Below are 26,512 nucleotides of genomic sequence, written 5' to 3'. Positions count from 1 at the left end.
AGTCAAAATCATGACCAAGCTTTCACCCAGACTGAGATTGTTTTCAAACATTACACTTGCATGTCAGAGTAATCGTCTCTAACTGAAGATAGATGACTGCAACAAGAGAGAGTAGGAATGGGTACATAGTGATTGGAAAGTTACAGTTCATTAATGAACTCGCTCACTCTTAGTGAGATTGTCTAGGGCAACATGAGGAAGTTAAAGTTCATTATTTTCTTTATTCATTAACATAGGAATTATTTTATACGACGTTAAAGAGACGTTTCCGACCTAACCTCTGACCTTGCACTCTTATGATCCATATCCTTCATATGAACCAAGTATGTCTCATCATTATCTCCATATTCCACCTCATATGTCCTATGACATTCAATGCCGACAGGGTCGACTCTTCTTTGTGATCGATCCGCTTGAGAAGTAGCATTTGTTCCAAGAGGAATACTGCGATTGTGAGTATTGCCAGGTGTTTGCTTGTTGCTCTTGCTGCCATAGTTATAGTAGCGTTGGGAAGTACCAAGAATCTTGGGGAACAGGCGGACGAGAAGAATTCGAAGGGAAGGCATGCAGGCGCAGATGATACCGACGTTGCCTTCGATGGTGGACCATTTTGATACAGCGAGGTATTCCCATGTCGCATTGGTGGTTTTGACGCCGGCTTGGACTGTGGCGTGAAGACGAAGAATGCTCATGATTGTGACACTTAAAAATGTTAGTGAGTGAAGAGTCCGAGGTGGCTAGGGATGAACTTACAAGATACCAACGCTGAACATCATGCCAACACCGATCTTCTTTCGCCAATCCAAGTTTAGTGACTTGAGTTGAGACAAGGGAATGCCAAGGATCCAAAAGTCAAGGGCGATGTTGATAGCGGCATTGGACCAAGTAACCGCGTTGATATCAGCACATTTGCCTTCATGTTGTCCATCCCACTTCAGCCAGAAGTAGTTGATAGGTCGACACTGGAAGATAGCCACGAAGATAAACACCAGCCCAAAGACAACTGTGAAGGCAACAGTTCCCCAAAGCAACCTCCTGACATTCTGCGTCGGAAAGATTCTCAGGTAGAAGAACAGCATGGACAACTTCAGAAACGTTTGGAGTGAGAAGTACAGGATGGCCATGGTGTAGAAGAACATTCCAAAATGAGTGATCTGATCAGGTGTAACGGTCCAGATGTCGCGACCCATGCCGTTCGGAGCGAGACCACGAGAGTTGATGACGATGGAAGGAATGGCGACACACATTGTCAGTGCAATGAAGAGATCGTCAAGGCCGAGTGGGAGCTTCCAGTAGAGCTTTGTGCCAAATCTCTGAATGATGAAGATTCCTGTTATGATGGCCATGACTTCATTGAGGACTACGAATTGGGGTGAGTGGTCTCTGACAGGAGCGCCACATGCTGTGAGGGTAGCATTTTTCGTGACTACAATACAAATGTAAGTTGGTGCACAATAAAAGACCCAAGGTCAACATACCAAGAGACTGTGGAATTGTACATGCGCGCATGACGCAGCCTTCGATGTCTTGTTGTAGTGCGGCGTTAGTGCACATGCACTTCTGGTCTGTAAGTTCACATGTCGATCGCTCAACAGCCGACACGAAACAATTTGCCTAGGTCCCCATCAGTCACAACTCACATGTGAAAGTCATTCAAAAAAAAAGAAACTCACAGCACATTCCGGTAACGCAGACAAAGCAGAAGCAGCAGCAGAAGAGGAAGACTCTGGCTGAGCAAAAGCCAACGGCAGAGCCGCAAGGCAAGCGAAAACAGCCCCACGCAGTAGCCGCATCATAAAAAGCAAGATGATGGAAAAACAGATGGATCTGGGGATTGGGTGGGAGAGGGTGGACTGATATGTAGTTGCAGGGCTAGACAAGATCTTCTGCAAGGGAACTTCAGCCCAGTTTTATGTCACTGCCCGAGCTGTGGTTCAGATTCGTGCGTTAGTTCCGCGGTCAGACCCGCACAGACTGATCTGATCCAGTGTTTCGAGTCAAGACAGACATGATAATGGGGGAAGGACAAGTCAAGAACAGGCTGAATACGATCAGAATAAGGTAAGCCAAGGCGGAAGAGAAGGTCCCAAGGAACCGGATCAGGATGAACTTAATAAGTTTGGTAGATGGCTTGCAGTGGATACGGCCTTATCATTGGGGACAAAAGGTCCATTACTTGGTGTCTGATATTGACAGGTTCGTTTACGGTGGCCGCGGAATGAAAGAGGGAGGTGTCACTACATCTGTAGTGGTGGGTGAAACGTGAAACCGTCAATCGGTGGTCAGAACTCTAAAACCGGCACTTGAGCCGATGATCTTTTGGCCTTTTCCGGAGCATTGTGCTATACCGCACGCGCACTTTACAAGAAGCTGGTTTTCTACGACGATCTTTGGGCTTTGATGGTCAAAGCAAAAAGAACAGCGAAGATCACGTCTCGATATAGATTAAACATTTTCGATTCCCGAATCCTCCGAACCGGGGCCCGTAGATCATCCATCACGAGTCTCCTCTTCAAGAACCACTCTCTTAAAGACCTGACCTTTGCGCCCCTGCGATATTCACTAGACCCTCTTGGTGATGTATATCCGAGATCAAACCGTGGTATGGGTTCGCCTATTGCGCCACCGTTTGCCAAGAAGACTCACGCTCTCCATTTAGGAAAGTGACTCGCAGCCATTCTAGAAATAACTCAACGTTTATTCACCGTTTTGCGAGGTAAAGGGGGAGCTTTTCCTCTTTCTCGTCCCCTCTCGCTTCTGCTTCAAAGGGGGCCCGTGGTGTGGTGGAGAATGAGACGCAGAGACCCCTGGAGCTAGAGACGCTAACTATAATGGCACCGGACCTTTTTCCAAGCAAAGATTGGTGAGAGGGCTGTGGCGAGTTGGACTGACCAGATGATGGTTCGGGGTGCCAGCTGAGAAGGGCAACATATACCGTTGAGGTGCTGCGAGTATCATGCATCCATTAATTGGCGACCTCCTTGCTGAAACTCTCCCTGCGTGAGAATGTCTGCAGCGTGGTCTAGCCCTGTAACTGCGGGACCCCGTTGAAGATTCTGTCAAGAGTGGCGAATGTGGATGACCTCTTTGGCTTTGACTTTAAACTACTTGACTCAGAAGCAAACATCCATAGTTGAGCAAAATCCCCTCTCCTCTGATCCGCAGTTGTCATGTCATGTCAACCCGATTTCTTTGCAAAGATCATCCACACGTGGCTATGACTGGGTTCGTCGATTGCCAAGGCGGTTGGATTCCGGCTGGAACAACCGGGATCAACATGGGTTTTTTCTTCTTTCATATTTAATCTCCGGCGCTTGGAACCCTTCTCTACCTCGGGTAACTCGGCTATCAGAACCCCATATAGGTCCCCCTGGCATCTTAATGCACATCCCCCATGAGGGACCTGCCAAGAAGGGTTATTCGCGCGGGAGGGCAACATGGCATTGCAGAGTCAAAGATGAACCAACAATCAACAAAGCTTGCTAGTGCGCGGTGAGAGTTGAAGGATCCAAAGCCTGCACTTCGTGGACTATCCATAGACAGATTAGGGGGCTTGTAAATGCTAAAATTCTCGTGAATAAATACTCATTCTGTCCCGCCTAACCACGCCACTTTGTCACTCATTCCGCTCCAAACTACCCTCAAAATGAAGTCCCTCCTCTCCTTGGCGCTTCTGCCTCTAGCACTTCTCATCGATAGCTCCAGCGCCACAAGCGCTAGCTGTCGTTGTCTTCCCAGCGACAAGTGCTGGCCCGCCGATAGCGTCTGGGCCAAGTTCAACACCACCGTCAATGGCGCTCTCATCAAGACTGTCCCCCTTGGCTCGCCATGCCACGACCCCAACTACGACGAGGCGGCTTGCGCTGCCGTCAAGGATGCGTGGAAGTGGCCCATGACACAGTAGGTTTTCCAAACTTTCTAGCGCTGAACGCCACCAATTAACCCTAATTAGTATCGAGACTTCATCGTCGGTGATGCAGAATTGGTTCGCCAATCAGAGCTGTGACGCTTTCACTGCGGAGGAGAAACCCTGCACCCTTGGAAACTACGTTAGCTACGCCGTAAAGGTCTCGAATGCTCGCCAAGTAGCTGCCGCCGTTCAATTCGCAAGCTACTACAACATTCGGCTAGTCGTCCGAAACACGGCGCATGAGTACGTTTCAACCCCAGATTTAAGTTCGATAACCTTATTAACTCTATCGCTTTCTAGCTACTTTGGTCGATCTACTGGTGCTGGCGGCCTCGCTATTTGGACTCATCATCTTAAGAATACTGAGGTCGTTCAATGGGCTGACAAGACTTACAACGGCCCTGCTTTCAAGCTTGGTGCTGGTATCCAGGGCTTCGATAGTGTCGAGTATGCCGACTCGCAGGGACTTACCAGTGTCCCTGGTGAGTGCCCTACTGTAGGCCTTGCTGGCTTCACTCTGGGCGGTGGTCATTCCCCTCTCAGCTCCAGCTACGGTCTTGGTGCTGATAACACCCTCGAGTTTGAGGTTGTCACTGCTGCTGGCCGTATTGTTCGTGCCTCTGCCACTGAGAACAGTGACCTTTACTGGGCTCTCAGCGGCGGTGGCGGTGCCAGCTTTGGTATCGTCACCTCTATGACTGTTCGAGCTCACAAGACCACTACCATCGGTGGTGCCACTCTCACGCTCGTTGCTGGCACTGACAAGGATGTCTTCTACAATGCTGTCGCCAAGTTCCACGAGCTTCTGCCCGCCATGATTGATCACGACGCCACAGTCACTTACATCCTCACCAGCGCCTATCTCTCCATCAAGCCTGTCACCATTGCCAACTCTACTGGCGACTACGTCCGTGATGAGGTTCTCGCTCCTTTCACGGCCTACCTCTCCAAGGCTGGCCTCACGCCCACCGTCTCATACACCACCCTCAGCTTCCGTGACCACTACGAGCTCTACAACGGTCCTCTGCCCGGTGGCCACCTGGAGGCCTCTCAGTTCCAGTTCGGCGGTCGTCTTATTCCCAGATCTGTTCTTGAGACTGATAACGCCAATTTCATCAAGGTCCTGCGCAGCTTTGGTACCGCTGGTGTTCTCGTCGCTGGTAGCAGCGGCAAGTTTGAGGCCTACCCTGGCGTCTCCAACGGTGTCCCCTCCTACTGGCGTAAAGCCGCTATTTCCCTGCAGTTTGGAACTCTTTGGGACTCAACTCGCTGGTCCGACATGATCGCTGATCAGAAGAAGATCACCGAGGTCTACATGCCTCAGCTTAAGGCTGTTACTCCTGGAAGTGGCACCTACATGAACGAGGCTGACTTCAACGAGCCTGATTGGAAGAACGTTTTCTACGGTACAAACTGGAACCGCCTGAACACTATCAAGAAGAAGTGGGATCCTAACTCGTTCTTCTATAACTTCAAGGGTGTTGGAAGCGAGGCTTGGACCGTGGCCAATGATGGTCGTATGTGCAGGGCGTAAGACTTGTAATGACTTCTATTAGCACGTATTTCAACTGTATCATACAATATAGCATTCATAATCTACATAGCATGGGGTATTAGCATTTCACGGGGTATATATTACTAGAATTCTTAACGACCTGTGTTTATACAGCTTTATTCTCCACGTGACATGTGTCTGAATAGCATTCTACGATGATACTGATACCTGGTGAAGAAATCATGGCACTTAAATGACTTACCCAATTCATCGAAGTCGAATGTTACCGTGAAGGTTCTAAGCATCTGTGGCACCAATTTCTCTCTGCTCATTTACTCTCTCAGCCATATGGCATGGTCGTTGTATTATGTTGTAGCAAAAGGTCAAGTTCAGCGCTTCCTATATGAGTAAGGGAACAATCTATTGAAGTCTGAATATATAACTCGAAAGGAATGAAGGAGATATAAAGGTAAATGCAATCCTAGTCCGAACCCTATTCTATCCCGTAAACCACCACCTCTTCGCCAAAGTGAAGTCAATATCCGTTAAAAGACGATGTGCCAATGCCTGACACCTCGTATGCTAAGCCGTTTAGAAGCCACCGTTGGGGTTGGGGTTGGGAATGACCTTTCCGCCCTGCTGAACAGGAGGGATGACCGACTTGACAGTCTCGGCAGCAAGCTCTTTGTGTCTTCGGAGGCTGAAGTCCTGGTTATCAAAGTTCTGGTTGATTACACCAACCATGCCGTTCTGGCAGTGATTTCCCATTTGCTGAGCACAGTAGTACCAGATGGGCTTGGAGTCTTCAACCACAATCTGGAAAACATCAGGAGCCTGGCCCTCCTGGGTAGGGAAGTTGAAGCCGGCGAAGAAACCGCTGCCGTCGGCGAGAGGCTCGCAGGGCTCACCGAAGCTGGACTGGGCGACGGTGTGGTTCTTGGGGAGGAAGTGCCACTCGACAACGTCGCCGACTTCAGCGACGACGTTGTCGGGATCGAATTGAAGACCACCGAGGCCGGCGTTGACGGAGTGGGTTACTCCGGTAAGAGTGACGGTCTTGTCGGGTGTTGAACGGACAGTCTTGGAGGCGGGTGCCGCGGAGACAGTGGCAGCGAGGAGAAGAGTAGCGGAGACGATCTTGGAGAACATTTTGATGGCTTGTGAGTTGTGAAGTTGAAGTTGAAGTGGAAGTTGAAGTTGTTGAGTAGTGTGAAAGTGTGAGTTGTTTGGTTGTTAGTGTTGTTGTGATGGTGATGAGAGTATTGCCAGTAGACCGGAGCTCTCATCCATTATATAGACATTTGGATCTATCAACAATGTATTTGAAATTCGTCAAAGTCATCATCATCATCATAGTGTAACTCATCCCTCTGTGCCACCGCCTCAGCTGGGAATAGCAACCAGCTGTCCAACTCAGCCTTCACCGGAAGAGCTCTCCCCCGAGACCTGTCAACCCAGGATTCTCTCTATTCCCATTGGTCAAAATATGTTTCTAGCATGGCTGAGCGGAGCTGACTGTTTCTCGGCATTTAGTGAGCTGTAAGCGCAGTTTTACACTAGCCCCCAAAGACTGCGCCTCAACGTGGAATGAATGATGAGATTCTTATTTTTATCTGAGTAAGAGCTTTTCTATTGGCCGGAGCATGGAAGTGCTTTTTTGGCAGGCTGCTTATGTTTCAAGTCATAGGATTTGTTTGTGCTATGCTAGTGCTTGTCAAGTCGGAGAAGCTTACTTTGCATGGTGATGCCTGTGTTGCCGACTATCCGAGTACCATGCTTTCCATTTTTTCTGTCAAGGCAGTGGATTAAAATTGGAAGACACCCTGATTGAACAGGTTCGGCCGCTTCGGCTTTGACGACATCCGGCGCTATAACTGTCAAAGCTTTCTACACTGTCAGGCATTACAATCTCACTCAGCGGTGTCCTTGCCATCATAGCCCCAAGCTCCTGGATTGCCCACGATGCTCAATAAGCCAAAAACTACCCCAAAGGAAGGTGAAATCTCCAGACACTCACTCAAGTACCAAAAATCGGAACGTGGCGATCACGCTGGGACACATCGCATGGAATCAACAATTCTGGTTAGGTGGCTCGGCCCCCATATTATTAGCATCAGACCAAAAAACGCAAAGTTTTTGACCCAATGAGGATGTATCTCTGTAATGCGCGACATATGCGTGCCGGCAGTGACCAAAGTCCTTTCTCAGCATAAGTGCAGTTCTCAGTTGGACAGGCGGACTTGACGCGTCTGTCAGCATTCTTGCATACCTGTTGTACTCTAGAAAGCTGGAACTATTTGCTTGGGACCACAGGGAAATATTCGTGACTCGGCTTCCGAATTATGAAAAAAAAAAAGAAGATCCGCACATGAATTATGATCATTTCATTCCAAATCAGCGGTGGAGGGCCATATGAAATGCCAAAGAGCCCTATGGGTCTCCGGATTTGGCCTCGGTGCCAAGTTTAGGTCAATCATGACCACTAGGACTCAGCCTCATTGTCAACGTTTGAAAGTCATACATGTAATGCATAATGCATCCATCCACCATGTCATAATAACTCGGCATTTAATCATCTAGCTCCAACTCACCAAGGCCGTGGATTACTAAATAAACTGTTGTCTAAATTTACTCGTCTGCGTTGTTGTTAACGTGCCTCTCCTGCAGGATTATAGTCCCTAGGACTCTTCTTAGCCCTGCAAGGATGATACCATGCGACTTCGATAATAGCTCACTCGCTCTGCCAATCTACGGGAAGACTTGATGTAGACATAACTATATTTATCCAAGTCAAAACGTCAAACATTTGTCCGATACTAGTGTTGAGCCCCGATAAGTTTCCGAAGATATGTTCCCCGCCCACGAAGGTTCCTTCGTGTCTGGTAGTATGTTGTCTCCTTTGAGGGCGGAGACTGGGATGATAGAAGTGCTATAATCGATTAGTCTCGCGTGCTTATGATCGAAAAGTTAGCTCATACCGATCCTCTAAGTTTGCTGCTCTGAATACATGAACTACGTCTTTAAATGTCTGTTCATACCAATTGATAGAGTCCCTGTACGCCAGTAATGAGTCAAGACTTATTTTCAAAGTTCGGGAACTAGTGTGCTTACATTTTGTTCACTGCTATAATGAGTTTCTTTCGTGGCTGAATCTCACCACTCAACAAAAGGCGCCCTAGCTTTTCGGCCGACGAGTTCCAACTTGATGAATCAGAGCCATCGACCACCCAAATGGCATAATCAGGTTCTTGAAGTTCTGTAGATAGTGTTAGTCTGCAAGGAAAATGAGACTCTTTGGGCCACGTACTCTGAACGGTCACCAATCCTGATGGCGCGTAGAAGGATTGAACATAACCGTTTTTCTCATAAAAAGGCACTATTTCATTGAAAATTTTGATACCCTCGCCCTCCAACTCTCCCAATTGCGGCAGCCCGAGTCCGCACTCATCAGGGTTAGCATTCGTTGGATGATCCAGAGTATTGGTTTAAAGGGGCCTACCTTGTATATGAGGCTTCCGATAAGGGTCTTCTTGCCGGCATTGCCATTGCCAATGACGGTAAGTGATATTCCTGTTGCCATGATAGTATAATCAATTCAATATATTTATTTCATGATAATGGACTGCTGGTGCGATATGAGAAAACCTCAGCGGGGTCGAAGAAAATTGCCTAATCAACTTTGCCTTCACGTGGCGGTGGAGAGTGGAATCTCTCCAGAATTTTAAGCTTTTCGCCCCCAATGGAAGATAAAAGAGATAACGCCATCAAAATGAAGAGAGAAACAAGGGAGGGGAAAAGCCCAAGATTCTCTAGGTAAACATTTGAGCATGATAGACTTTCGTCCCGTGTAGCCTCGTATTTTTTGCTGATAAAAGGCTGAGCACATGTATCAGCAAGTATGTTGGCATCACGCCAAGATCGAGGCATTTACTAGTTTACACGGATAGGGCATTTGTGTCTGTTACCACCAGTGGTTGAGCTATTGTCCCCATAGGCTTAAAGTCGGTCAAGTTTCTGTTGTAGTACAGCCAATAAACCAAGACCATCCGCTCTATCATCTCAACCCTACACGTCATCGAAAACCCATATTTTGTTTCAGAGGAGGTGACAGCATCTCACAGCAATGCATCTCAGTGTTCAGCTGTTGGTCCCCTTGACAGGGGCTTTGCAGCGGCCCGTCAACTTTTCCGTTGAGGAGGGTCTGATACCAAAATCAGCTCATCTACAACCAACATCTGTGTCTCCTTATCTGGTCTGCAGTGTACAGACTCCAGAGAAGAGCATCAAACCCTCTCCATCAACATGAAGCACGTCCATCGTTTCAAGGCCCGTGTTCTCAAGCGATCAGACTTGCCTAGTGGCTCCGCGCTTGAGACCCAGAGCCAGTCTGCTTCGGTTGCTTTACCGGGATCAGCGGAACACCCCGCAGAAAAGAATGGTCTGTTCAAATTGGCCGAAAGCAAACCAGCGTCGGATCTTTCTGGATCCACCAGTTTTCCAGTTGACATTGTTGCAGTCCATGGCCTTAACGGGGATGCCTTCTCAACATGGACCCATAAACCAACCGGCATTCTGTGGCTTCGGGATCTTCTTCCTAGTTATTTACCTGGATGTCGCGTTTACACTTATGGCTACCCATCCAAGATATTCTCTCAGTCGTCGGAACGTGTTCAGGAGTATGCCCTGAACCTTCTAATCTCGCTGAGGGACATCCGCGAGGATTCGGAAAATGTACTTGCCTTACTTCTCTACGCGAACTCCAATCTAACACTAAAAACAGGCAAAACGCTCTGTCGTCTTCATATGCCACAGCCTCGGTGGTATTGTATTTAAACAGGTACGTAAGCTTGTGCAATGACGAAATGAAGCGTACGGGCGTATAAGACTAGCTGACTCTTTCCAGGCACTTGTGACTGCTCATCAAGATAACCACTTATATGGTGAGGTGTTGAACTCAATCATAGGTGTCGTGTTTCTAGGGACTCCCCACCGTGGCAGCACTGCTGCAAATCTTGGCAGCGTTTGCGGTGCAATTGTCAACATGTTTTGGTCTACCGCGTCTGCCGGAGTTGGGCCTCGAACAGTGAGGACGGATCTCCTAAACAATTTGATCTACGACTCAGATGCGCTTCAAGACTTGGCCATGTCGGCACGTGTTCGTCTCGGAAGCATCTCTGTAGTTTCGTGTTTCGAGACCGAGCCAACCCCTCCGCTGTCTTCTTTAGTGAGTGGATTTGTTGTAGCGCATAACCGCCATTAGCAATTAGTTCCTGTGGCTGGTTTTGTATCCTTATTATTTTTGGAAATAACTCACACGGTGAACAGATCGTGAGCAGAGCATCTGCCACACTATCACTCCCTAATGAGGAACCTATTCCCATGTCCGAGGATCATAAGACAATCTGTCGGTTCTCTGGCGAAACAGAAAGCTATCTCAAGGTAGCAAGAGCCATTCGAAGAATTGTCTTGCAGTCATCGAATAGTGGTCCGGCACTCAAGCGTGTTAGCACTCATTCGTCTACTCTTGGTAAGTAGTTTAATACTCTTTTCTTTACCAAGCCTTCTTAACCAGGACTCCAGTTCTCAGTGACTTGGAAAGAACTTGTATGACTCTTCTCAACGACCATGATGTCACAAAAGACGTGGAACCGCCCCCCAAACCAGTGCCCGGGACATGCCAGTGGATTCGCGGCCATCAGTTGTTCATCGCATGGCTTGGAAAGAGCAGCAACGCTCTCCTCTGGCTAACAGGACATCCAGGCTGCGGAAAGACGATGCTGTCTTACTCATTGGCCCAATACTTTGAGGATGCCCGTGCCAAGTCCAGCAACGTTCTGATCTACTTGTGCCAAAATAAGAATAAGCGGACAGACGGCAGAGCAGTGCTTATTGGTCTTATTCTCCAAATTATTGATCGCCATCGCTCACTAATTCGTCATATCCGCGCCGCCTTCGAGAAGCAAGGGTCAAGTATCGTTCAATCTTTCGCCTCGCTCTGGCGCATCTTTCTCAAAGTAACCACGGATCCAAAAATAGGGCCCATCTATGTTATTCTGGATGCCCTGGACGAATGCGAGAAGGTTTCGTGTCACCAGTTGCTCATCTCGATAGCTGAAATGCTCGCCGAACCACCTCAGTCGATTAAGGGCGATAGTCATATCAAGTTTCTCGTTACCAGCCGTCCATTTCTCTATCAATCTTATGCGAACAGCCAGAAGGCCCTCCAGTCTCAGATCTCAATTGATGACGATCAAACAGGCTACACCGAGGACCTCCAGACTTTTATACAGCAGCGCATCCATGAGATCTCTCTCAACAGACAATTCTCAAGTGAGATCAAAGACTTTTTATGCCAAGCCATAACTTCCAAAGCTGATAGAACGTTTCTGTGGATTCATATGGTTCTCGCTTCAATCGAAAAGAGTCTTCTTACTTCAAGAAAAGAGTTCCAGAAGATCATTGCAGGTATTCCAGAGGGCCTCGCCGAGATATACCATCGATATATTTCTGCTATTCCTGAGGATCATGTAGAGGATGCGTCGAAATTACTCAACCTCCTGTTGGCATGCTCAAGACCTCTATCCCTGAACGAGCTCAACATCGCTTTTACAATGGAACCTCAACATACTACTGCTGAGGACATCATGCAGGATACCCATAACTCCATCGCTCATACTGTGCAGGGCATCTTAGGTTCACTGGCCAGAGTTACTGGACAACAAGTTTTTTTAGTTCACCAATCGTTGAAGGAATTTCTCCTAGAGCAGGACCCTGAGAAAGCGAAAGACTCTTCTACTATCCGTCTCGTAAACGCCCAAAAATCCGCTCTCCAGTTGGCAACTGTTTGTATACAATACCTTCTTCTTGATGATTTCGCGATTAACTTCTTTCCGACATGCGACTCGCCAACTACCGCTGCTGCAGAAGACACGGATTTTTTGGTTGAACTGCCGATGGGGGATTTCAAAGGGGACTTTTGGGAACAAGGAGATCTCGATCTCGAATCTGACGTGCTGTTTCGGGAGCCAGATGCACAGCATCCCAATATCTGCGACACTGTGGTCTCAGACTACCCTTTTTACACATACGCGTGTCTACACTGGGCAGAGCACTTCTCTATGTGCGAAGAGAGTGCGCCTGATGACCTCCAAGATGCTGCCAAGTCACTTCTAGACAACAACACAGCGAATTGCCGAAACTGGCTAAGCTTCTACGGCGTGCGAGCTTCAACGTTGATAGAAGGTGACCTCGCTGATTTGGATCCTCTTATTGTCGCATCGCAATTCAATTTGTCTACAGCACTGGATGATATAATACGTGCGAATGGACCTGACCAAGATACAATGAACCAGAGCCTTTACTGGGCATCGCGACTTGGCCATCATCGCATTGTGCCTTCTCTTCTTGCTGCTGGCGCCGATCCTAATGCTAGGCTTATTGAGGGGCAGACAGCGCTTACAGTTGCGTCTGAGCATGGTAGAATATCATGCGTCAAGGCTTTACTAGTAGACATTCGAACCAACGTAAACGAGCCAGGGAGGGCAGGGAGGACTGCTCTGTCGTTTGCATGTGGGGTCGGGCATGACGGTATCGTCAAGGAACTTCTGAAACAAAGGCTCTGCAACGCTGGTCAGCCTGACAACGCAGGAGCCACATCTTTCATCTGGGCTGTTGGTGGAGGCCATCACTCGATCATGTCAACTCTAGCAAGGCTTCACAGTATTAACATCAACCACATGGACAAGACTGGGCGCACAGCAGTATCATGGGCTGCTGGGGATGATATGGCTGACACTCTGATCAGACTACTGAAGCTGCCTGGTATCAATATCAATGCCAAAGACAACAAGGGGAGATCTCCTCTCTCATGGGCAGCTGGCAATGGCTGTGTTGGGGTTATTGAGGTCCTTCTGGCGCACCCAAAACTCGACAAGGCGAGCATCGATAATGACAAGCGAAACGCGATATCTTGGGCAAGTGCCCGCGGCCACTATGAAGTTCTTGTTAAGCTACTCAAAGCAGGCTGTCCAGGAGTTGACGCCGAAGACATCGATACTTGGACGCCGCTGGCATGGGCTATCCAAACCGACTCACCCGATACAGTCCAAGCTCTTGTCAGCGATGGAAAAGTTCAACTTGAACGACCTGATGGCGGTGGAAGAACTGCGTTGTCATGGGCTGTGGAGTATGGGCATGTAGAGGTTGTCAAGGTACTCCTACGGGCAGGTGCGGACCCTTGTACGAAAGATGTCAGGGGGAAAACTCCGTCGATGATTGCCAAAGAATTTGTGAGAGATAATATTTTGAGGGAGCTTGAGGCATATGGAGCGTATTGATATGACAGAGTTCTAACATGGATAGTTTATTTTTATCTTGGAACGAGTCTGAAAGCAGACGCAACACAATGCCGACTGCTGCCAGCCGGAATCTATCTAGTATCGGATATCGATCCGAGGCTTCTGATGATTCTTCCTCCAAGGCTTGGATATTCTCACAAGTCAGAAATGCTAAGTGCCATAAGCTGAATGTGGCTAGCATCTGCCACATACGACCATAGCTCGTAGAAAATACGGGATCCCGTCTGCTCTCCCATAGTCAAGCTGCGAAGCGCTGGATTAGTAGTTGGGTCGGTGACGACCAGCGAATCCCCAGTGTTGTATGTTTTTGGTGTTGAAACTAATTTTTGCTGTCCCCACGATATCCACTTTAGCCGGCTCTCTTGATTCAAACCACCACTACAAGAAACAAGCAACAACAGTAAGAACTGGGCCTCGGATATTAACCCTTTGTCTTAAATATATTTACTGTAATGACTTTTGACCTTTATGTTGCCAAGATTCTTCGACATACTTAATCAAGGCAAGTATTAGAAATGCCCTCCGTTATTGCGTCAAAGCCTGCTGGTTACTGAGATACTCTGATTATGGTCATCCTGGGTCTGTTTACGTCGTATGAGAGTCAGCGTCTTTGAAATGTAATCTTCCTTGCCTCTGGAAACGGCAAGGTGATCTCGAACATGAAGCCCCGCACTTCCATGTGACTTGGTGAGCACATTACCACCCCATGCTAGCCAGTAATGCAGAACGTCTCAAGCACTTAACTTTGCCATGTCATCCCCTTCAAGTCCAGCTTCACAAGGTTCGGCTATTCTGGACGTACTGGGCCATGAACATCGGAATATGCTCGAAAGAGCTGTGAGGAATGTTCTGGGCACGGAGGTAGCCGAGCTCGTATATGCCCAAATCCTTGATGGACTTCCCATTGAAAAGTCTCTGAGAGACAGTTCTGACTATGTCCGAGATCATCCTGTTCATAGCCTTCAGCATGCCGAGATCTGTCCCGGATATATAGACAAAGCCCGCGAGTTCATGAAACAGTTTGACCTATCGCAACTACAGTTAGACTTGAAGGTGCGTTTTGACCAGGGAACCTTGAATAACCTTCAGTATGTAAGCTCACGCTTGTTCAGACTATAAAAGCATTCGCAGATACAGTGCCTGTGTCAGAAACGTTCAACCTTCGACTGATCGAAATCGTTGCCGTCGCTTGTCATCAGATTGGCGCTTTTCTCTTTAACCTCGATGATGGCGCTCACAAGCACAAATTATATGAAGATTGGAGACAAAGTGTACTAGAAGAAAAGGAACGTGGAGTTGAGTCACGTCGATACTATGACCCTCCTGCCATCGCCTTTTGTCATCGAGCATACCGATATCCTGAACAATATCCAAAAGGTCCTGCCGATGTTGCTGGCTATTGGGCTGAGTCCAAGATCCTCGGTGGCGTCATTGTATTCGATCGTGGCGAGACTGAACAGGAGGTATAGTATTTTGGCTCCTCATAATAGAAGCCAAGAGCTGACGAGCGCTTCGCCTGAGACAGTGCAATGCCATGTGGATCCATGGTGACTTGATCAGAGGCCCCAGAACTCTTTATCCACCGACCCGAGAGCAATTCGATGCCTTGGTCAAGTTCCTCACTACCCCATTCGAAGAAAACTTAACTTGTCCATTTCCTATCCATGGAGCAAGCGTTAATAGACCACGATGGCATCCATATCACGCATTTGCATACTATCACATCTTCCGTGATAAGTATGAGAGGAGGCTTCCACCAAACCCGCCACAGCCAGGCTGTGTTGAGGACGGGATGGACTGGCCAGAACTTGACGATCGGCGACTTCTTCTCCTGGGGGGATTTTCTAACCCTCAAGGCGAGCCGTACGTCAATGATGATGAATACGCTGCGGCCACAGAAAGAATTAAAAACATCACGCCGTCTTCGCCTCTTTGGCGACCATCTGAGATATAAATTGAAGCTTGAAGCGGCATTCATTTAATGTCAAGAGGCAAACGTGGCCTACGGGTTATGGTCTCGAGATGATATACGACATTTAGAGCATCATGATAAATGTGTGACTAGGTCTAATCTCGGCAGTAAAAGGAATTCGTTCACTTCGTTATGGTAATGTTTTTAGAGGCAAACTAGTCAAAGGGTAATTAAGTTCATCACAAGCTACACTCAATATGATAAGCAAGCGAATATCATCATAACCAAGTTCTCTGTGCTGATTTGTGGTCTCAGTCACAAATCCCAACTGCCCAACGTATCTGGCTGATAACACTCGCGTAGCTTCTACCAGCTACATCCACACGCACCAGAGAACACAGTTCTTTCCACAACCATATAGAACTAGTTGTTCCAAATCCTTCTGTTTCTTATTTCTGGTATTTGACTCATGCCCCGGTCCAACATCATTTGCAGCTCCTTGTATAGTGGCTTAGCTGCTTGTCATGCCTCCAGCGAAAAGAGGAGTCGCCGTAGGAATCACCATCCAGACCGAACCAGCCATACATCCACGAGTTTCCTACCCGTGTTTGCCATTGGGAACTGAGCGGAGCATAGGAGTAATGTGCCTCTGTGAACGCATGACCCTGGTGAGCGCTGATACTCCAAGAGGGTCTGGACATTAAGGTCTCACTTCCTTGATACCAAACCTTGCTTTTTGTTTCGCAGTCACCACAGAGCTTTTGCCAATTTGCTTTAATTCCAAGACATTCACTTCAAAGTCCATAATTGTCGGTCTGCTGCTGACTTCAGTATCAGCCATTTGAAGTAATAGTTCACCATGATTCAACCTCCCTCCGCTGAGGTACTAACTCAGAGAATAGTCACATACAGTAGACTTTATAACAAAAACTCGATACTTGTTAGCCAGCTGGTATGCTATAAGAACGGTCTTATACCGGATGGGTACCCATTGTGGAAAACCGTCGGGGACATCCAACATTCAATCACTGGTCTTGAACAGGTCGATGGACCTAATACTCCGTTCTGGGGTTCCTGCTGGATACTTACATACGGTGAAACTTCCAGACCTTTACTTATACTAGGTAGTTCAAAAGAGGGCTTCGTATTGACTCTTCATACCTTAAACTGGCTTACGGGTGACAAGGGCGAAGAGCTTGGAAACGTCGAGGGAAAGGCCACCAAGGTTGATGACACGAATTGCGCTTTTTTCTCTGGCGATTTACGCAAGAAACTCTGATGCATCTTAATAGCTTTTGCCTAGCATCTGGCTCGTAAATGGTTTTTCCGGAGACATATTTGTCCTGTCTCTCACCCTCCTCCCGAATTCAATCCCTCCCCGTCAGTTGACCTACATCCTGTCATTCCAGCTGATCTTCGGATCTAAAAGAATCGGACTGTGCTCAGCTAGTGATGCTTTGAGAAATCGGCTACATATGAGCCTAGTCGTAGGTAGTATTGCTAGGACGCACGGCTGATTGTCGTCCGATGCTCATCATTGCATGAGGCTGAGATACACCCTTGGCTCCTCCGAAGGACCGGGGCGCAAGGTTCTCGTTTCGGCCCGGAAGCTATACGAAGGGCCGGAGAAATACAGAAATAGCTGGATCGTCTCAATTAAATAGGACGGAGCACATTGTAAGTGGTGGATGATTTATGAAACAGAAACCTTGTAAACAGCCGTACTTTACCTATTTAGGCAAATTCGGATAGTCTCTGCCGAAGTCTCTAGGAATGATCAGGAGATGGGTGAAAGTATATAAGGTGATGAAATGTCCTTTCATCTCATCGAAAGTCTTGCCAATCATTGATTGCTTCACGGTCTGTTTGGATACAAGGCACGGTCAAGATGAAGGTGGCTGTGTTGACCCTCTTTATGACCGCTGTGTCGGCAGCCTCACTACCTGTAAGTCTCACGACCATCAGCAGTAGACCCTACTAATCTTTGAGGTTAGAGCTATCGATTTGTAGGAAGAGTTAACCCGGCGACCAAGCAGCTCACTTGGCCGAGCACCGGAGTTGCCTTCACCTTCAAGGGAACTACCGCTAGTATCAAGATCGACGGTATAACCGGCACATCAAGCGCAGATCTGATTATCGACGGTGGCAGTCCGATCCTCATTAAAAATATAGAGGGAACGTCGATCTCGACTCCAAAGCTCACAAAGGGTACCCATACCGTTGAACTTCGCAAGCGGTCCGAAGCATCTTTCGGTGTCTTCCGGGTTACAGGTGTTAACACGGATGGCCAACTGGTCGAGAACGTAGCACCAAAGCGCAAGATTGAGATCATTGGAGACTCCATCACCGTTGGCTACGGCCTTGATGGCGTTAATCCTTGTGTCGACTCAGCTGTTCTGCAGGACAACGGCAAGACATATGGTGCTGTTGCAGCGAGGGCTTTGAAGGCGGATTATAGTGTCGTTGCGTGGAGTGGCAAGGGTCTTATCCGCAACTATGCCCAGAACCCTCCTGATACTTCACCAACGATGCCAGTTCTCTACACGCGATACGGAGCCAACGATGCCGACAACAGCTTCACGTTTCCCAGTTCGTGGGTTCCCGACGCTGTTGTGATCAACCTTGGCACAAATGACTTTAGCTACCTCAACGTGCGCCAGCCAGTCAACCCTGCAGACCTGACTAAAGCTCTGGTTAAGTTGGTCAAGAGTATACAACCACACTACCCGAAGGCTCAGTTCTTCTTTGTGTCTTCTCCGCTCCTCAGCGATTACTACCCTACCGCGGCTGATGCGCAGAAGTCCACACATGTCAAGGTGCTCAAGGATGCTATGCAGCAGCTGGCTGGTGTCAAGACCCATCTGGTTGATTGGCCTACTCAGGGTTCTGATTCAGGATGTGACTATCACCCAAATGCTGCTACGCAGGCCAAAGGCGGTGCGCTCCTCGAGGCCTCAATCAAGGCAGCTCTAGGATGGTGAAGTCGAGATACGGTATTAGAGAAATTCTTTGGAAATGCTTCTGAATAAAGCAAGCTTCTGTAAAGTCTGAATGGGTTCAAATGCGACGAGAAGTATTCTTGAATGATAATAAACGCAATTTAAACAGCTTCTATTTGACAGATTGTAAACTACAGAGTACCGAGGAGAGTAAATCCACATCTATCACCCTAACTTGCCGGGTTACTTGTCAAACCAATTTTATGAAGGGTCGATTTCCATGAGAGCTGCTAAAGCGTGTGAACTTCGTTTGTTTTAGGTGACAAACCAGCATTCGCCATTGCACTCAGCTGTCGACTGATCATATTGTTGATACCAGCGATATCTTGCCCAAATGAGATTTCGGCCGCCAAAAGGGCTTATACATCACTACTCGCGTTAGCATCCCTGACCGCTTTCAGGAAGGGTACCATTTTATCGCGGTGGTCAAAGAGATCAGATATTCGGCTTTGAAGGATCTCGAAACGGGTCATGTGAAGGTCATCGACTTCGATTTGACCAAAGCCCTCTCTTTGAGCATATACGAAGGCCTGCCAAGCAATCCAAGTGGCCAGTATAGCATGAAAGGTTGCGCTTATCGATTGATGCTGTGGCTTGAAGGCCCTTCAGACCGGCAGTAAAAAGAGCTCCTCTCATAGCCCAGCCTCAACGAATTCCTCAAATGTTCTTGCACTTGCCTGGCGTAAACAATTGCCTGCTTCCATTAAATACCTAGATATTATGAAGGCCGTAAAACGTATCCGATTGACGCCTGAAATTACCAACCGCCGTCTGTTCTTTGGGGGGGAAGCTCGTTCGTACCGGGGCATACTAGGAACTCGCTTCGATTGATCTGAATTTGTAAGCCCATGGAGATTGCCATGATAACGCTCCATTTCCCAGATCTAGTGTCTTTTCTAGACCCAACTATGACCTTATCACAGCTTATCATCTAACGATCGCAAATACTCATCCCCATTCTTATCTCCATTAGAGTGGACCGCCGTTACATCGTCCAAACATTGACGTCGGTACCAAGGACCGGGTTTCTCAAGCTGCAAGCCTGTCGATTCGTCGGGTCGTCAAAAACGTCACATCAACTCAATCTTGCGCCTGTAATCGGTATCAGTCCACAGTATTTGCCAAGATTCCCAGAGACTAAAGAATATGGTCCTTGTCTATGGAGAATGCCGAGGTGGCGTAGGTGTCATCTATGGAGCCAAGACACCAGACCAAGGCTGGTATTGGTCTCTGTAGACCGTTCCGGTTTCTTGGAACCCTGTATAGGATGACATATCAGACTCTGATATCGGCGGTTTGTCTATGTACAATGGTTTAAGTATCTAAAACCTCGCAAACCCCTGAAGACATAAGACACACCTTCCGAACTTCGCGATATACTGCACCATGGGCGATATCATCGATGCCGGAGCTTCTTCCAAGCTCTTCACTCCTCTTGACATTGGAAATGGCAAAGTCCATCTCAAGCACCGCATTATCCATGCACCTCTGACTAGAAATCGGGGAACTCCGGTGAACCCTGAGTCTACACCCGAGAAGCCCAACCGACTCTGGGTTCCCAATGACCTGATGGTCGAATACTATTCTCAACGAGCAACCAATGGTGGCCTCATTATTTCTGAGGGCCTCCCCCCTTCCCTTGAGGGCAATGGAATGCCAGGTGTTCCAGGCATTTTCCTGCTGGAACAGGTAGAAGGCTGGAAGAAGGTTGTTTCTGCTGTTCATTCCAAAGGAGGCTATATGTATGCCCAGCTTTGGCACTCCGGTCGCGCCAACATTCCCCAATTGACGGGGACTCCTACTCTGGCCCCCTCGGCAACACCATGGGATGACTCTCACGAGACCTTCGCATATCCCCCACCTCACAGTACCATGCCCGTTAAGATTGCAGACTATCCGCCCATCGAGATGACCGCGGATAAGATCAAGAGTACTATCAATGACTACGTCAATGCCGCAAAGAATGCCATTGAAGCTGGTTTCGATGGTGTCGAAGTCCACGGTGGAAACGGATACCTTGTGGAGCAATTTCTCTCGTCAAACATCAACAAACGAACGGACCACTATGGCGGTTCCGAAGAGAAAAGATGTAACTTTGCAATTGAACTGATGGAGGAACTAGCCAATGCGATTGGCCAAGAGAACCTGGCTATTCGTCTCACCCCTTTTGGCCTGTTTAACCAGGCCCGTGGCGAGAAGCGCGTTGAAACCTGGAGCCACCTCTGTCGTGAACTGAAATCCCGCTTACCCAAGCTTTCATATGTTAGTTTCGTTGAGCCAAGATATGAGCAGATCTTCTCGGAGGAGGAGAAGCAGAAGTTCTTAGGCTCTTGGGGTTTACCTACCGTTGATCTGTCGCTGTTCCGTTCCATCTTTGGACATACGCCGTTCTTTTCCGCCGGTGGATTCAATGATGTCAACTCATGGGGTGTCGTCGAGAGTGGGAAGTATGATGGCCTGTTGTATGGAAGGTATTTTATCAGCAACCCTGACTTGGTGGAGAGATTGAGGAATGGATGGCCATTGAAGGCGTATGATCGAAAGACATTTTATGGGCCCTTTGAGGACAATGCCGTTGGATATACGGATTACCCATTCTACAAAAAGGAGTAGATGCCGAGTCACATGTATCTCGCCATGCTACCTACGAATAGAAATTTGGATACATAGATGTAGACCATGAATGATATATGATGATAAAGCATGAGTCTAAGCCCCAAGTAAAATCCCTATCACCCCGAGACAATGGAGCTTCCAACACCCGAGTCCGTTGGCGTTAGGGGCCTTTTATCATCATTCTGCCACTCAGTGCTCTCACTTCCGTTTCCACTAGTCTTCGAGCTCTGCCGATGCAGAGGCAAAGACAGGTTCTTTTTCCCTCCTGTTTTGTAACGCTTCACAAACCTAGACAAGCGCGACCCTGAAGAAACGTGCGACGCTACCTCGCTTGTGTCCAAATAGTCAGGTGAGGTCTGCTGCGGTGTTGATGGTGGGGTGATGGAAATCTGTGGTTGAAGCGTGCTTGGTGCTGCACTGCTTTGGGCGTCTGTGTTTGCTTCTGGTGTCTTTTTGGGCTCTTTGTTTATCGGCAGTTCTATAATGTCAACTTCGCTTTCATCCTCGACTGTGGCACGTCTGTCTGGAACAGCAGGTGCTTGAGTTTTAGAATTTGTTGTTGCCACAAGTGGGGGTACTTCAACTCTATGTTTTTGTTGGAACAGAGATAGCGGTTTATAGAAAGTCGAGGTGAAGATACGTCTCTGTCGCATGCTTCTCAGTTGAAGAGTCGTAGTAGCCAGCTCTTTAATCATTGACTTCCTGAAGTTAGCAATGAAACCCAGAGTTAATAAAGAAATAACTTACCCATGTCGAGCTAGGGTCCAACAAAACACGTCCTTCGTCTCTTCCCTTGACCACCAATCCAAGTTGTTGTAAAGCTTCGAAGCTGGCCCATTCTTCTCCGATAGCCACGTACTCTTCCTTCATGGCTCTCTCATCGGTCTCCTTCGCTGGGTAGAGCTGAGGTAAGTACCCAGAATGAAGGAACTGCAAGAAAACGGGCTGTTCATTGATGAACCAGGTTTCACCGAGGTCTAATTCGTCAGCAATTTCACCTGTTAAGAGTCTGCGTTGAAACGCACCATTGCCTCGTATATAAACAAGCTTCAAACTTCTTCCTTTCATCAACGTATGCGCTAGATCTAATCCGTGAGGATTTCTAGCAGATTTATCACCAATAAGTGCACCCATAATCGCTTTTCCTGGGTAACCCTTTTCAGACATGAAAGCATCGCAGTCCCAGATTGGCTCATCTCCTTGCCTCATGATACCTAAGTTAACAGACGTGAGGTCAAGCTTGGGGATCATTGGCCCAGCCTCATAGTCTGCAGAGTCTGTTTGTGGCAGAACAACAAAACCAGGTTTCTGGAACTTTGATCTCACTGGTTTTGTCTCTGTGGCTGGGTTCTGTGACTGGGTTGATGGGGGCGAATATGTCTCTCCAGGTGGTGGTGGTGGTGGCGGGAAAGGGTATCTATGATAGGAGTTTGATGCACCAGGCATCCAGCTTGTCTGGTCTGAAAATCCGTAAGACGGTGCATAAGGATTTCGAGCCTGAGCGTATGGCTGGCCATAGCCACCATTCGGGTATGGCATAGTTGGTTCTGCTGATACTGGTGAAGAGCCATTATTTCGTGGTGGTGCATTTGTATATCCAAAGGGACGACCCGAAGTTTGTGTTGGTCTGAGTATCCTACGTCCACGAGGATCAAACTCCGGCTTATTGTTGTACTTGATCTCTTCTCTTAGGAGCCTATTGCGAGCTGATCTTGCTTCCTATCCAAGCCTTAGCATATCTATACACTATCAGTACTTAAGGGCCGCTTACCCTTCTCCAGGTTGTATCTGGGTCCTCAGATCCGTAGAGCGATTCTTCACTGTCGGAGCTGTCACTTTCTCCAAATGCCTTGCTCCTATAGGCCTCATTATCCGGTTTCCCCTTCTCAACCTCGCTTTCGCTCAGCGATGTCCAAGCCAAAAGCAGGCGATTAACGATCCTTCCCGGTTCTTGTGGATTGGGGTTCTTGAATCTCACTTTCTCCCGAGGACCCTCATTGTTTTCAGAGTCATAGTATTCATCGTCATACAAATCATCCGAATGTAGATGTCGGTACCGCACTTCTGTCTTTTCTTCGCTTCCAATGTCTCTCAGATGTGAGCTCTGATCTCGTTTCCCTTTTACCGGAATCTCGTTGAGAAATACAAGGTTGTATAGAAATGTAGCTGCATCGCCGCGTCGGTGGAAATCAGGCCCAAATTGCGCAATGCTACGACCGGACAGTGGATCAAACCCCGACCTTCCGCGACGTCGGGACACTCTGTCTTCGTCTTCAGATGAGATGCCTTCCTCATCTTTATCATCAATCGCAGGAACGGTGTAGCGTCTTTCTGGCAGTACAGGGTCCTTTACACTTAGCGCAAGTGCTGAATGGACCTCTTCTTTCTCAGTCGCAGAAAGAAATGCGTTGTCTTCATTCTTGCTTTGACCGTAGAGCTCCTCTGTTCTTACGTGTCCGGGGATCTCAGACTCACGCACGGGACTTGGTAGTCTTTTGCTTGTGCGAACTGGGGGACTTGGTGCTCTTTCTTGAGGAGGGTCTGGGATTGGTTCCGATTCATCATTCTGAAACGAGGCTTGACCAGCCAGGACAAGGCTTTCTGCTTGGGCCTTGAATCGGTTTTCCACTTTCTTTTGTGTTGATAGACGGCTGGAAAGGTCAGGATCATTGTCCTAATTGCCGGATGAGTACTTACCCGCTGGTGGACTTGACGAGAACAGCCGCTGAAAGAATGGCAATCTGCAAAGTCAATGTGACCTTATGCTTATCAATGTCGGAAAGCAGTCTCGAAGCCTTGAGCCATTTGACCCTCCGCAACATGCTCTCATCAGCCACCATCTTGTCGATTTCTTCCTGCGTCACCTGGATGTTCTTGACAACATGTCGAACAGCATCGCAGAACTGTGGCTTTGCATAAGATTGCCCCGTTCTGATGATGTCGTGTAAGTGCTCAAGAGTGGAGGTCAAGCCAGACATCTCAATCGCAACCAATTGGATCTCCTTGGGTGCGTTCTTTACTGTCTTGTAAAGCTTGAAAAGAGTGTTTGAGAGTTGAGCGCCGGCTGACGCTATGCCAGCGATACTGGCTATAATTGACAGGGGGTCCATAGCTAGTGATTACCGTTCAGCTATCGCACAATTGAGAGGAAAGAAACAAAGGAAACTGAAATGAGGCTGTAATCTTATTTCGAAGGCTTTTGAGGACTAAACTTGGTTGTGGATTGCCTTACGGCTGCCTCTAGAGGCTGTGCACCCCTGTCTTGCATCACCTCATGCATGTAAGACTGCCTGCAGTTAGCCTAACTTGCCTAGGGGAGGAAAGGAAACTTAGGATCTTGACCCTAAGCGATAAGAATGCTTAGATGAATCTAGTCTGAACTTAGGGGACTCTTTACTAAGTTTATTTTAATAATCTATATCAAGGTGTTTTCTTGCCCCCCTGAGGCCTAGCAATCATGGCTACGCCTCACTCAATTGGGTTCTGCAGTTCCAGATTGAAACAATTTCCTTTGGGAAAAGAGAAAACTGTAAGATAGCCTGTCCCGGCTGGAGGGATGGGAAATATTGTGATCTGTCATATGGCAACCTGGCTATCGACTATGTGTTGGGTGTTGAGGGGGGTTTGCAGATCGTCGTTATTACAAATGCTTTAAGTTTAGTGTTTTATATTAACGATTATCCATCTTCGTCCGGAAATGACTGCTCAACGTGCGACTTTCCGGGACCTTTCAGGTCATTGGGTGAGACAGGGCTTAGTTCGTGCAACGCGCCACATGTATCATGTTTTCACTTTGGCAACCAACACAGTAAGGGAGAGCGGTGAGAAGACTCATCAATGAGGGGAAATGAGAGGCCAGTATGAGGCATCCTTTCGTTTTCGTATCTTCTTGAGCCTTGCGTGCTTCCTTACTTATCCTTGGATGCCATACCACTCGACCCATGCTTCTTCCCCCAGTTCCTAACCTTGGCATCCATATCCCACCGGATAAACACCATGACGATCATCACAACCCAACTCAGCAATGTATTTGCGAAGCCAGTCCAAAATCCACCCCGTATAGCACCCCCCATGACAGTAGTCATGACGAGTCTGATAATAGTACTCGTTGCAATAAGCTCCTCTCCCCTCTCCAATCCCGCAATTGCACGACGAGCACATTCATCCGGTGTGAGGATCTGGTCACCCTCCTCAAGCGCTTTCGTAACATCCGTCTTGACCTTGTTCTCATCGTCCAGTGACTTGGTTGGCATTGTAGCCGGGAAGACAGTGTGGATGCGCACGCGAGGCTCATTGGGATGAGCTCCCGCATACAAGTTCATCTCCTGTGAAAGAGAGTCTGATAGTGATCGGATGGCCGCTTTGGAGGGTGAGTAAGGTGTGAAACCTGCAAAACTGTATAACGAAACAAAAGAGCCCGTGAAGATGATGTGACGTGACGCCAGTGCCTTGGTTTCTATGGTCTTCTTCGTAGGACCATCGATAGCAGGCTTCAGCCACGCATTGAGCGTAGCATGGGCCATGTACGCACTCGAGAAATAATTACTGTCCATCATAGTCTGAAGCTGCTCAACCGGTGTATCAACGAACAACGTCGGATGCGCACTTCCACTGCAACACCAGACGATGTCCGGCGGGCTGTCATCGTTCCAGGCGGTGACTGCTGCAATTACACGAGAGCATTCTGAAGCTTTGGTGACGTCGGCCGCGAGTGAAAAGAAGCGCTGGGAAGAAGATTGGGTAGAGGCTTCGACTTCAGAGAGAGCTTCCTTCAAGACGGTTGTGTCACGGGCGACTATAGCGACGTTCGCGCCTTTGGAAGAGAGTTGGCGCGCTGCTGCTAAGCCGAGACCTCTGGAACCGCCTGTAATTAGGATTGTCTGCAAAACGTTAGTGGGCGGGGGCAGCTGTAGAGGGAATGCAGCGACATACTCTGCCTTCAACAGGGAATTCATCTCGAGACAAAAAAGAGCCCATTGTCTAAATAGAATTGGCAAATGAATGCAACTTGACCTGGATAATTATCGCAAACAAAAAGGAGGTCTTCAGACGCGTCGAAGTTGTCAGCATTTAAGCCTGAACACTTTAAACAGTGATCCACATTTCTAAGTCCCTGATTTGTTCGTCTCTCAGCGCTCGAATCCCGCAATCGGTTCACCAAAACTTCGATCACCAAACACCAGCATAGAAGAATTCATCTATCCCGAGAAGCGAGCCAAGACT

At 48.1% G+C, this 26,512-nt stretch overlaps 10 protein-coding genes and 1 non-coding gene across 11 annotated transcripts; 6 read left to right on the top strand and 5 right to left on the bottom strand.

Moving 5' to 3' along the window:
* Positions 1–254: 254 nt before the first annotated feature.
* On the bottom strand, positions 255–1,793 carry FPRO_12065 (uncharacterized protein; the record flags this gene model as incomplete). The annotated part of the gene is made up of 4 exons (XM_031221607.1): positions 255–702; positions 754–1,426; positions 1,479–1,614; positions 1,674–1,793. The coding sequence occupies 4 exons, from the start codon at positions 1,791–1,793 to the stop codon at positions 255–257; spliced, it is 1,377 nt and encodes a 458-aa protein (XP_031087149.1).
* A 1,853-nt stretch (positions 1,794–3,646) lies between these two features.
* FPRO_12064 (putative isoamyl alcohol oxidase) lies at positions 3,647–5,444 on the top strand (the record flags this gene model as incomplete). The annotated part of the gene is made up of 3 exons (XM_031221606.1): positions 3,647–3,900; positions 3,953–4,153; positions 4,211–5,444. 3 exons carry the CDS (start codon positions 3,647–3,649, stop codon positions 5,442–5,444), a joined length of 1,689 nt encoding a protein of 562 aa, XP_031087148.1.
* A 552-nt stretch (positions 5,445–5,996) lies between these two features.
* On the bottom strand, positions 5,997–6,554 carry FPRO_12063 (uncharacterized protein; the record flags this gene model as incomplete). Its single annotated transcript, XM_031221605.1, has 1 exon — positions 5,997–6,554. The coding sequence occupies one exon, from the start codon at positions 6,552–6,554 to the stop codon at positions 5,997–5,999; it is 558 nt and encodes a 185-aa protein (XP_031087147.1).
* Positions 6,555–8,195: 1,641 nt separating this feature from the next.
* On the bottom strand, positions 8,196–8,985 carry FPRO_12062 (uncharacterized protein; the record flags this gene model as incomplete). The annotated part of the gene is made up of 5 exons (XM_031221604.1): positions 8,196–8,334; positions 8,384–8,458; positions 8,517–8,661; positions 8,713–8,848; positions 8,905–8,985. 5 exons carry the CDS (start codon positions 8,983–8,985, stop codon positions 8,196–8,198), a joined length of 576 nt encoding a protein of 191 aa, XP_031087146.1.
* A 722-nt stretch (positions 8,986–9,707) lies between these two features.
* On the top strand, positions 9,708–13,741 carry FPRO_12061 (uncharacterized protein; the record flags this gene model as incomplete). Its single annotated transcript, XM_031221602.1, has 5 exons — positions 9,708–10,136; positions 10,186–10,242; positions 10,309–10,629; positions 10,731–10,932; positions 10,986–13,741. The coding sequence occupies 5 exons, from the start codon at positions 9,708–9,710 to the stop codon at positions 13,739–13,741; spliced, it is 3,765 nt and encodes a 1,254-aa protein (XP_031087145.1).
* A 211-nt stretch (positions 13,742–13,952) lies between these two features.
* Positions 13,953–14,068, top strand: rrna36. The gene has a single exon (XR_004093498.1). It is a non-coding gene; the product is annotated as a ribosomal RNA (ribosomal RNA).
* A 444-nt stretch (positions 14,069–14,512) lies between these two features.
* FPRO_12060 (uncharacterized protein) lies at positions 14,513–15,716 on the top strand (the record flags this gene model as incomplete). Its single annotated transcript, XM_031221601.1, has 3 exons — positions 14,513–14,815; positions 14,875–15,225; positions 15,288–15,716. The coding sequence occupies 3 exons, from the start codon at positions 14,513–14,515 to the stop codon at positions 15,714–15,716; spliced, it is 1,083 nt and encodes a 360-aa protein (XP_031087144.1).
* Positions 15,717–17,562: 1,846 nt separating this feature from the next.
* Positions 17,563–18,655, top strand: FPRO_12059 (uncharacterized protein; the record flags this gene model as incomplete). The annotated part of the gene is made up of 2 exons (XM_031221600.1): positions 17,563–17,619; positions 17,669–18,655. 2 exons carry the CDS (start codon positions 17,563–17,565, stop codon positions 18,653–18,655), a joined length of 1,044 nt encoding a protein of 347 aa, XP_031087143.1.
* A 1,404-nt stretch (positions 18,656–20,059) lies between these two features.
* FPRO_12058 (uncharacterized protein) lies at positions 20,060–21,286 on the top strand (the record flags this gene model as incomplete). The annotated part of the gene is made up of 1 exon (XM_031221599.1): positions 20,060–21,286. The coding sequence occupies one exon, from the start codon at positions 20,060–20,062 to the stop codon at positions 21,284–21,286; it is 1,227 nt and encodes a 408-aa protein (XP_031087142.1).
* Positions 21,287–21,405: 119 nt separating this feature from the next.
* FPRO_12057 (uncharacterized protein) lies at positions 21,406–24,399 on the bottom strand (the record flags this gene model as incomplete). The annotated part of the gene is made up of 5 exons (XM_031221598.1): positions 21,406–21,987; positions 22,037–22,266; positions 22,315–23,008; positions 23,061–23,940; positions 23,987–24,399. 5 exons carry the CDS (start codon positions 24,397–24,399, stop codon positions 21,406–21,408), a joined length of 2,799 nt encoding a protein of 932 aa, XP_031087141.1.
* Positions 24,400–25,197: 798 nt separating this feature from the next.
* Positions 25,198–26,266, bottom strand: FPRO_12056 (uncharacterized protein; the record flags this gene model as incomplete). Its single annotated transcript, XM_031221597.1, has 2 exons — positions 25,198–26,169; positions 26,222–26,266. The coding sequence occupies 2 exons, from the start codon at positions 26,264–26,266 to the stop codon at positions 25,198–25,200; spliced, it is 1,017 nt and encodes a 338-aa protein (XP_031087140.1).
* Positions 26,267–26,512: the final 246 nt, after the last annotated feature.

The sequence above is a fragment of the Fusarium proliferatum genome (genome assembly GCF_900067095.1).
Source record: "Fusarium proliferatum ET1 genome assembly, contig: FPRO_scaffold010, whole genome shotgun sequence".
Taxonomy (NCBI): Eukaryota; Fungi; Ascomycota; class Sordariomycetes; order Hypocreales; family Nectriaceae; genus Fusarium; species Fusarium proliferatum.
This window is presented reverse-complemented; position numbering and strand designations above follow the sequence as displayed.